The sequence below is a fragment of the Chamaea fasciata genome, unplaced genomic scaffold (assembly GCF_029207755.1).
Source record: "Chamaea fasciata isolate MVZ Bird 193981 ecotype frontalis unplaced genomic scaffold, bChaFas1.0.hap1 SCAF_4, whole genome shotgun sequence".
Lineage (NCBI taxonomy): Eukaryota > Metazoa > Chordata > Aves > Passeriformes > Sylviidae > Chamaea > Chamaea fasciata.
Window position 1 is genome coordinate 63,331,630 of NW_027094089.1, and position 11,653 is coordinate 63,343,282.

The 11,653-nt window shown below is 40.6% G+C and overlaps 1 protein-coding gene across 1 annotated transcript in view; it reads right to left on the reverse strand.

Annotated features, from left to right (window-relative positions):
* Window positions 1–10,669, reverse strand: part of VPS13A (vacuolar protein sorting 13 homolog A) — a 101,639-nt gene extending 90,970 nt beyond the window's left edge. Inside the window, exons 1-3 of the mRNA XM_066181792.1 lie at window positions 10,500–10,669; window positions 1,383–1,426; window positions 839–881 (exon numbers count right to left, since the gene is read on the reverse strand). Coding sequence (XP_066037889.1) covers window positions 839–881; window positions 1,383–1,426; window positions 10,500–10,599 — 187 coding nt within the window. The 5' untranslated portion in view covers window positions 10,600–10,669. The remainder of the gene's footprint in view (window positions 1–838; window positions 882–1,382; window positions 1,427–10,499) is intronic.
* Window positions 10,670–11,653: the final 984 nt, after the last annotated feature.

Below are 11,653 nucleotides of genomic sequence, written 5' to 3' on the forward strand. Positions count from 1 at the left end.
AAACACAAAATCTCTTAATTATTATACTGGACAGAAAATACCCCAGTGCACCTGAAGCAAAAGATGCCTCAGTTGGGTTGTATTTTCTCACACAATACCCAAACAACATGAGAAGTTTTTCCATGAGCAGAACTATCAAGTCTACAGTTTTCCCTTATTCCCTTGAATTACATTCCTCCTTCTTAACAGCAATGTCTCCCTCCTTGAAAATCCTCTGCAGCATTCCCAGAAACAAGGAAAACACATGAATAGCTCATAAATTATCAGTCAGCTAAGTACTAGGTGTTGTGAACACAGGGATCATGAGGTTACAATGTCTCTCCTTCTTCACCCAAGCACAAATTTTAATAAAATATTAAATCAGTCACAGAAAACACATTATTCCAGGGTCAATTTAAAGGAAGCATAATGGCTTTAGACTTCGTTTACTTTAAGAAACCACTAATTTTACAAGATCATCAACTTGTAATGAGAAAACTTTTTATTTTAGCAAAAACAAGGAAGGAAGGAGATGAAAAGGTAAGTGAAAGGTAAAAATCAGTTGTGGAGTCTTGTTAAGACAAGGAATGAGATCCAGTCCTGCCCAATTTGTTCATCTTTGCTGCATTAGGCTATTCTGTCATTAATACTGAGCTTATTAAACAAGACTCCAGTATACTTATCCAAAGGGGCTTCTTCAAAAAGTTTTTTTTCCAGAAGACACAAACTTCAGAGTGCACAAAGTATACAAATCAATGAACATATGGAAATTACTTGCTTAGGATGCCTAAAATCACTTGCAAGGAAAGACAGTATGTTTAAAAATTCCTGCACATGTCCAAGATAAAATGCAACTTACTAATATGTCCTGCTTTAACTTTAAATGGCACATCCAAATGACTCTGAAAGAAAGAGGTTTAGAAAATTTAGGCTCAATTCAGCAACTCGTGAAATGTTCCAATACAGGAAAAGGTATCATGATAACCTTAACAAACTTACCTATCAACCACAGGAAAAAAAAATCAGCATAATGGATAAGCAAGCATTTGGTTACCAATTTAGACTGTTATGCCACGTTAGGCTAAATACATTCCCAAAAACAAAGTTCTGGCTTCATGAGCTATAGAAAAAAAAAAAGGCCTTCAAGTATTGCTTTTGACCTAAGCACATTCTTTTAGCAATTGCTGAGAGTTGTCATAGGGGAAAAAAACGCATACACTTTCCCATTTAAATGCAATCTCAAATTAATCAGATAATCTATATAGGTGCAGAGAAAGCAAATCAGTAAGCTTCCACTTAAAAGAAAGTGCATAGTAAAATAAGAACTAAAAAATGCATATTAAACCCAAAATATAGCTCAGGAATCATTTTTGCAAGTACCACTGTTATTTCCATTAGCTTACCAGGGCATTTTCTTTTATTTCCAGATTCTTCAGTGCTACAGCTCCTAAAAGAAAAGAAGACAACAAGTAAAACTGGAATAAGCAAAGTAGTAATGGTACACACTGCAAGTCCCAAAGTCTGAAACAGTGAGTTACAGAAGGCTAGAAGATAAGGGGCCTAAGTTACATGTCTCAAACACCAATGGAGGATAACAGTGGAGTCAACCAAGATTTGTTGGTAAGAACACATCATGAGAAAGAATGGGACGTGGCAAGAAAAGGTGGCCATACAGAACTCTTCTCAGACAAAGGTTATGTTTTGGTTCCTGAAGTAGAGCACAAGCAAAGGAATGAGGTCAAGAAGCAGGCATGGACTGTCAACCTAAGGTCCATCCAATATGGAGGGATCAAGATCTCCAGAGACCCCTAAAGCCCTCTGACCCATTACCAGAAAGGTCTAGAAGAATGAAGTGCAGACAATAACTCATCTGCATAGTAAACAAGCAAATGAGCTCCATGGCACAGAAACCTTAACTGTATAAAGGTACCCACATCAAACCTGGGCACACAGGTGCCCCAGGACCCTGGACACCCCATCAGCTGCACTGACACTGGAGTCAGGACTGCCGATCTTTCTTTCTCTCTTTCTTTCTCTGCACTTCAGTCTCTGTCTCTCTCTCTCCCTCTTCTCTTTCACCCACCCCTTATCCAAGATTTACCACCATGTTTTTATACTACAAGGGACTAATTTACACATTGTGTGTATAATTTAATAATAAAACTTTGTAAGTTTTTACAGACATGCTGACTTTTGTTGTTCCTTTTTGTCAATAGGTACCTACAAATTTTGGGTGCTCCCTTCCCCTTCACAGTGGGATACCCCAGTGGTCCACGATCTACAGTTCCCAAAATTTTACTGTGGAGAAGATTCACAGCCTACATGTCATATATCCATGAAAGACGATTAAGACCATGAAAGATGATGAATCATTCTACAAAATAATGTCGAGATTGTCTCACGGAGCTTGCATGTCCATGAAAAATAACCTCAAATTACTCAAAGTAAAAATGCTGGAAATCTCTGTCTCAATTTGGCAAGGACCCATTTTGAAATAAAAAATTACCTTCTTTTTCCTCAACCATTTGTTTCCTATGCTTGTAGAACTCTAGCAACAGTAAAAGTGAGTGGAGTTTTAGCCCTCAAAAGGTCTTATTCTTGCCAGTTCTATTTAAAGGCTCACAAAAATTCACAGGAAGCATTTCAATTATCTAATTTTTAAGGAGAGAAATTCAGTATACTGGGAATGGAGAAAATTTGAATTGCAAGACCAGTTTTACAATATACTTCACACATCAAACACTTGCCATAACAAAAGGAATACTGGGACTAAAAAACTCGTAACTTAAACATGCACATAGTCCAAAGCAATGTCTTCTGCAAAATCTAGAAGGAGAATGGAACTTCTGTGACGGTTACTTTTGAATTAGTTGTATAGCATTAACACACGCACATGGAACAGACACCCGATACAGCTGAGCAGGGGCATAAATGAGATTCCAGAAACCAGAAGCAGATTACAGACCTGGAAAGGAATACAGCTCAAGGCTGCAAACGAAGATTTAATTGACCCAAAAATGCTTTTCTTTTAGAATGCATGTAAGAAATAGAAAAATGTATGGGGAAATGAAAGCTCCAATTGCAAGGATACTCTTGCAGTTATATAGTGCTAAGGGCAATAAACAACTGTTTAAAGTACCACCAATTTTGGGAAACTGGACTCAAATCTTAAAAGCGCACACATTAGAGGAGCTGGCTTAAGTCGTTGAACTGATAAGGAAGAGCTGATCAGGCAAACTAATCCATCCATCTCATAGCACTCACAAAATACTATTATGTTTTTAATGTTTTAATTCATTCATTGCAACAATTTATAATCACTTTCCAATAGAAGACTATACATCTGACATGTGCTAACATCAGCCTCTCCAGAGAAACACTACATGCAGAAGGATGTGTTTTGATAGCTGATGACACTGCTGTTAAGCCTTAAAATATGCACACGTTGCCAGGAACAACAGAAAAGGGGAGGAAAAAAAAAAGCAAAGCAAAGAGAGCATTCCCAAAAGTAGTCTATAACTACTCTAAGAACTAGAATGATACAGTCTTTGTAGGCAATAACAAGGTAATAGTTTTTATATACCATTGGTTCAATTCTGTTCTAAATTTATTCCCTGATAAATCTTACTCTGCAGAGACCATTTTAACACTTAAAAACCCCTTTTGCTTCTTCAAGAAGATATCACAAATTGTAATTGTATTCATGGCAAGTAATTCCAATGGTATCCAGAGCAAAGGTTCAGGCTCCAAGTTACCAGGCATGAGGTGCAATTTCTGCTGGCCAGTCGAGCCATGTTAAAAACATTCACAAGGAAACTGTTAAGACTACTTGACACACGAAGCAGTTTAACTGGGTTGAGTTTCCTCACTTTCACCGAAGGCTATGTAAACATTCCCTCTCATTCATCAAGAGCCCAACACATGCCACAGCTCGGTAGAGGCACAGTAACTCAAGCTACAATCATCTGGCAGCCCGGATGCTTCCAAAAACAAAGTAAGGATTATCTTAAGCATTTACAAACAATATTTTGTGATGGTAAAACTATTTATCATTTTACCTGAGCACACCGTAACAGCATACAATAAATACAAATACAAAATCAATTATGCTTCAAACAGGAAGACTTTGAAATTTCTAGATTAAATGCTAGCATTTGGAAGTGGGATACATAATTCTCCACTGTTTTGGCTTATGATTTAACAGTTAAAAAGTTTAATGTTTTAGTTACCAATCACTAGAAGAAATACACATTACTAGAACTCCAGGCATCTGAATTTTAGTATAAAATTACTCAAACATGTTCACTAAAATACAGCAGTTTACTTACAAAAACCCTGATATGGTCTGATAACAGCAAACGGACCATCAAAGCACACAAAAGGCACCCAAAGAGGCACTAGGTTTTCTGTACTGATGTAACACTTCTTTTTCCTATACTTGAGAGACAGCCAGAGAGACTGACTAAACATTCCTGCAGTAAATAGGAAATATTTTCAAAGCCACCACACTTGCCACGCTTGCAACCAGCTCTGATGCTCAGGATTTGAAATTCAGTTATTGACCATGCTAGTATTCTCTTTCATTACAAAAATTTAGTTTCCATCACATGTAGCCATTTCTCTTGCAATGAAATGTAGATCGAAGTGCAACTACACTGAATCCTGACCATTCTGTTGGGGATAGGAGGCAAAAAACTAAAAGCCCCCACAAACAGAAGAGGAAAACCAAAGAACAAACCCTAGTTACAGGATATAACACAGCTAGTGAATTAGTCTTGGAGTACTGACAGCAGATTGTAATCGCAATAATCAGAAAATACATTAAGATTTGATTGTCAGTTTTGCTGCTGGTTGGTTGGGGGTTTTTTGGCAAGGCTGGTGTTCCCCTGTTGGGAGCAAATAGATGTTTTGATGTCAGAAATGTATCCAATGCATGATTAAAAATTCCCCAACTAAGCATCCTTAGAAACTGTATGCACAAGTAGTTGGAGTTGTATAAATATCCAGGGTTAAGCATGCAGGCTTATCAGTCAAAAAAATGATAAAAGCCAGAACAGTTTTAAATATCTACAGCAAAGTCTAGAATTTATTTAGGCTACATTATAAAGGAAATTTTTATATTTACTAATCTCTGGACAATGTGAATAATTCAACAAAATAAAGCAGCTGTAAAATTTATAGAATAAATAGGTTTATAGTTTTAATTTTAGATACTCAAAATAACTTCATGAATTTGAGTGCATGAACCAACATCTACTACCAAGAATTCAGCTTGCAAAAAGAGATCCAGTGAACTATTTCACCAAAGAGGCCTAACTGAAATTTTGTTATGGTTGTAAATAGAATATTAAGGGGGAAGAAGAAAATTAATCTACATGAAAATCCTGTAGATTTTACCTTATTAATCACTCTCTTCTGTCTTGCAAATAAAGCAGCAGAGGAAGGAAAGCAGATGAGAAATGAAAGATCATGTCATGGGTTTTGTAAAGAACATGTTATTCTCTTCCATCTGGGTGGAGCAGAATTGCTTATCTTTGCCCAAATGGGTCAGTGTCACTTGTCAGATGGTGGAGTGCTACTTATCTCTCTCTTCATTGTTTCACTACTTCCATGGGGATATCTTCTGCTAATGGACCGTTAAGAGCTCACCAATGACATGACACATTACATCATACTATTGTGAGATGCTCTACACAGGGAGGAGGAGCCAAACCATCTTAACCTAAATAAAAAGGCGCCACAGTCCCACTAGGTATCCAGTTTTCCACCGGATTCCTGGAGGAAGACCGGACCCATCTCACTATTACTGGACCCCTTTTTTTCTTCAACGGGACCATCTCTACTCCAACAGAACCACATCTGCCACTCCAGGAGGGCTTACTTTGGACTGCTTCCAACACCCTGACCAACAGGGTGCCAGGTTGTATTTCTGACTCTGTCAGGGTTTTCTAGGATTTCTTGTTTGTTTATTTGCTTGCTTATTCTTCTGTACTACAACATCTGTATTTTTATAACCCTAGTAAAGAACTGCTATACCTATTCCCAAAATCTTTGCCTGACGGCCTTTTAAATTGCAAATTTATAATAATTTGGAAAAGGGGAGAGGGGCTTACATTTTAAGGGAGACTCCAACCCTCCCCGGCAGATACCTGTCTATCTAAACCCAGACAGATCAGAAAATGCAAATACGTTAGCTAGTACCTGATCAGTACCCAACACTCCTGTTCAAATACTTTAACAATATTTCTACTTTTTTCTAACAGCATTGTCAGCTCATGAACACCTCTGCTCACTTAATGCAAACAGCTGCCTTTGCTAGTCACTTTCCACTTGTATTTGTGCTGTACATTATTTCTGTTTAAGCATACCCTCTCGAGACAAGCTGTAAGCCTTTGAGGATCAGTGTGTACCAAATACCTTATCTACTGACATCTATTGTAAAAGAGGTCATTACACAGAGCAAAAACTACTAGACATTATGTGTTTCTCAAGTCAATTCAAATTACTATTGTGTAAAGGGGAGGAGGTTGCATCTGCTATACCTAGTTAAGATAAGGGGTACAAAAAAGTAGTCTTTCACGATAATAATAACTGTAGCCAGAAAAAAAAGTGTTTCTGTGCTCACAAACATGCCAATTATCTGCCTATATCATCTCACTAACACAGTTGCCCCAAAAAGAGACATCAGCTATTCAAATAATAAGTTAAGTAAGACATGTTTGAGACATCACCTAAGACGCAAGTATGCTAAGTCAACCAAGAATTAAGCTTTTTAAACAGCAGTACAGAGGGTCTGACCAAGGCAGTGAAAAATTATTTAGACATCATCAAAAGAAAATAATAGCATCATGAACTGCAATAAAACAATTGTTTGGTCTCTCAACACTGGAAACCTCACTGGCACTTCGCTTGTTGACAAAGATAACTGCATATATCTCACATTGCTGCATTTATCCTTTCAGGTATTTTAACTTCAGCAGGTCTAGAGCATTCAAAAATATCTAACTCACCTAAATACCTATATAACCTGTTCATCTAAGCAAGGTACTTGCACACTTGTTAATACAGCTCAATGAAACTATCTTTCTTAGCGAACACCAAACAAAAAGAGGTTAAAAAAACACTGTCCTTCCCAGCATCAGCCACCCAATAGCTTTCTCTGACGGCTGCCTAACAGAGTAGCAGTCTTTTACCTTGCTTCATACTAATGGAGCTCCTTAGGCATATGATTTTCTCCCATTACACTTTCTTCTGAGCCTTGGCTTTTCCAGTATTGGCTTTACGTGTCCAAATTACCTTTTTTTACCTGTGTAGGTTGAGCTACGTTCAACTTTCTGCACTGCTTTTTATATTTCAGGTCATTCAGTTCTTGCAACATTCTCAGCCATTGAGTGTTTTCAGGTATCACATCTTTTTTCAATATTGAGACAGTCTAGACTTTTACCCTTAAATCTGAGAGTTTTTTAACAAGAAAAAAAATCACAGCATTTCTGAAATTATTAATGTGTTCATGTTTTTTTCTGGAGCAGCGTCACCACACAACCTTACTATCCAGATGGAATATGGAATAGTTTTAATGCTGCATGATGAATTCTCTCATTTATCAAAACCAAGATCAATATTAAGAATGCTCATTAAAAAGTCATTACTAAACTCTCAATTTACAGAAGCTGTAACTATGTAAAATTAGGTTTTAACATATATTCAGTCTACAAACAGGTTGCCAGCCTTAATTTAAATAGGCTAGCTCTAAAATACCACAAGGCCACAATTTGCTCCCTACAGCCTTTTAAAATAAACCATTTGCGTTTTTAATCATTCAGAGGCAAAAAAATACATGCCATTTTAAAATTTAAGACTATATATATATACATACATACACATTTATATATAATATAAGACGCGTCGAAGACGACGCGTCGAAGACGATGCGTGTATATATATAAATATGACTTATGCAATGCTCTAGCATCCAAAAAGCAGTGGTGATTTATTATAGGGGGGAAAAAAACCTGAACAGCTTTCCTTTTTTTTTTTTCTTTCCTTTTTATTTGACGGATTTAGGACAATTTAATTTCAATAGTACACGATTTATGTAAAATTTAGCAATCTTATCAAGACACACAAAGACAAACACTCTATGAAAACACACAGCTGTAATGGAAATGCTTTCAGAGCACACGGACAAGCATTAAAAACTATTAAGTTTACACAGAATATGAAGGCAAAATAGTACTTTTTTAATAGCTTAGTTACAGAATTCTAGTAATCAGCAAGCCAATAAAGTTATCCATAGACTTTAGGTATACTCTGAGTATAGGGACTTGCTAATCAATGATGTACTCCATATAAAAACAGTATTCTACTGCTGTTATTACTGATAGTTGCTGCCTTTTAGATAGCAGAAGGCAATTTCTAGGTCCTTTGAGATATTTGAAATGAAAGAAATATTGCAGATGCACAAACCATTAAACACAGTCCAAGTAAAAAAAAAGTATCATGCGGTAGACCAGGAAAAAAATAAAACTTCAGAGGTGATGCCTCACCAGTGCTACGCAGCAGTTCTGAGCCTCTTAGAGCAAGACATAGGTAGTTCTGTATATCAGTATACACTACAAACAAGTCAATAGGCTATGTAGCGAAAAAATAATTTTATTCTAATAGATAGGCACTACAGAAGCAAGAAATTTAATTTTAAAATACTAAAGCCTCTAAAATATGCAAGCTTCTTGAAGATGAAATAATGAAAAAGAAAATCAAGTTTCACAGACATGAAAAAATATGACAGCTGAATATCAAAACTTCAAAGTAAAATTGAGGGCGTTGGGGTTTTTTTAGTTTTTGTTTGGGTTGTTTTGGGTTTTTTAGTTTTTATAAACTGAGACAATGCGCATCTAAAGTGTTAATAATAGTTGCTTCACAGAGGCATAAGCTGCCATAACCAACCATCAGCAACCTAGAGAGCTGGAAAAAGAAGCTTTAACCTTTTTTGTAATGTATAAACATCGCCAAAAAATTTGCAATGTTCTATCTTTTTCATTAAATATTCCGTCCGTCTTCACTGAACAGAAAGAATGAACTATGGTAACTTCAGAACTTCAGTACACAAATGAAGCAATTAGTCTGACACAGTTTTGCCGAAAGGTGCATTTGGTCAAACCTTTCAAGTAAGACTCAATCAGTAAGAGAGATGTGATATTAAGCCTTACTGCTACAGATCAAGGACTACTACATTGTCTCCAGCAGTTACACGTGCTGTTGCTGTGTTAAGACTCCATATAGAGACCGAGCTTTACAAAGATGCTAGAAATGCCTTGACTAACTGAAGGAAAATTGCTACAGAGATGAAACTAAATAAGGATGCCATTTCAGAAAAAAAACATGGAAACAAAAATGTCCATGATGCAAAAAGCTCCAGCAGAAGCTTAAAAAATCTGGTTCATGTATATGAGTGCCTAGGAATGGAATTGCAGTAGGCAAATAACTCGAGGATGTTTCACACCCACTGTATGGATGTACCTGTAAAAAAAAAAAACCCCGAACCTCTGAGTTTGCTTTTGCTGATGCTGCAGACACCTAGCATGCACATTCGAAACTGAGCCAGCAGCGGTCACTGCAGAGGCATCTGTTCACGGTCTGTGTCTGACAGACCTCTGTTGCTGTTTTCTTGTAGGCACCTTACTAAGGGGACCTCAGGAGCGCACATTCAAACAGAACACTAAACTACCTTCAGCACTGGCATGTCAATTTAATTCTACAGACCACTGCTTACCTCGCCTAGCACAGCTGGGCACCGCCTAAGATAGCATCTAGTCCTGGTTCTTTAAGGCTAAAAATAACAAATATTCCAGACCTACAAATGACAACGCCAAGAACCAATAGGACGCTACTGCCGCTCGCGGAGAGGCCACTCACCCCTAGAAGTACTAAAACCCTGGCACTAAAACGCCGTCAAAACCCTTGGCGTTCATGCACGGTTTATTTCCGGGCCATGGAAAACGCCCGTAAGCCAGTTCAGTTTCGCATTCCTAGTGCCAGGTCAAGTTCCCGCCTCCAAGCTGCCCGCCCACCAATTCCCAAACTTTCCGCGAGCACTAGACACCACGGCCAGCCAAGGCCCGTCCCCAGCCAGGAGACAGCACGAGCGGCTCCATACGGAAACACAAAACAGGAGCGGCCGTTCACGCGCCTCCAGCACTTCGCCCGGTTTCTCTTGCGCCCCTGTTCTGCAGGTCCTCCCGCTCCGCCGCCGCCGGCTGCCGCAGTCGGCTGCTCCGCGGACACCACCCCCCCAGCCCACCCGCCTGACCGCCTCCGCGGCTATTTTTAAGCGGCCGGGCAGGTGGAGCGGCGGCAGAGCTGTCGGGTGAGTAGGCGGCCCGGCCCGGCCCGGCCCGGCCGCGCCCCAGGGACGCCTCCCCGGCCTCCTCCCTTGTGCAGGGCGAGCCCGGCCGGGCAGGAAGGCACGCGGCGGCATGAGGGCACGCAGGCGGCTCCCCCGCGGCGCGCCAGGCCCTTACCTCCCCAGATGCCCAGCTTCAGCTGGGAGCTGTCCAGATTCACCACGTAGTCCCCAAGGAAACGGTTCAGGACGTCCACGACCAGGGACTCAAACACCATTCTGCCCCCACAGCCGACGTCGCCGGCAGCGGCAGCTGCTCCGCCCGGCTCCTGTCGCTCCCCGCCGGCCCACCCCGCCCCGCGGCTCGAGGGGGCGGCCCGGCCCCGCCCCGCCCTCCCGGCTGCGGGCGCGGCGAGCAAGGGGCGCGGCTTATCTGGGGCTACGGCAGCCGGTGCGGGCTGCGCAGCTGCGCCTTCCTCGGCGCTCTCTGTCCCGGGGTCGCTCCGTGCGCGTGCTGGCTGCCCGCTCTTGTGAAGGTACGAATTATCACAGAATGGTTCAGGTTATAAGGGACCACAAGGTGTCATCTGGTCCAATCTCCCTGCTGAAGCCGGGTCATCCAAGAGCAAATTGCCCACGATTGTTCTTGAATGTCGCCAGTGAGGGAGACTCAACAACCTCTCCGGGCAGCCTGTACCGGTGCTCTATCACGGCACACTAAAGAAGCTATTCCTCATGTTCGGGTGGAGCTTCCTGTACATCCGTTTCTGCCCATTGACTCTTGTGCTACTGCTTGGCACCACCGAGCAGAGCCGGGATCCGCCTTCTTGACACCCTCCCTTCAGATACTCACGAACATTGATAAGGTCCTCTCTCAGTAAACTGTTCTCGAGGCTGAGCAGGCCCAACTCCCTCAACCTTACGTCAAAAGACTGGTACTCCAATCCCTTAATCATCTTTTTGCTCTCCACTGAACCCATTGGTTTGTCCAAGGGATTTAAATGTGGCATAGCCATAACAGGTTTTTGAGTATTTTTCTCCCCCTGGCTAGAAATTACTGCATCTCTTGAGCTGTTCAAAAATGGCTGAACTATTACTGGCATAATGGCTAAAACAAATTGAATTGAACTTATCTCTCCAAGGAGCTTTCTGGCTTCTCCGGGCTGTTTTCTGGCTTGGGTGTCAGCTGAATCACATGGAAATAACTGGGCCATGTTTGCCTTGAGTGGCTATGCTGAAGGACCCCTTCAGTCAAAAGTTTTTTTAAGGAAACTTCCCGGTCTGACCATTCACGAGGCTCCCTGACAGTCACACTACCGATGCCAGAGACTT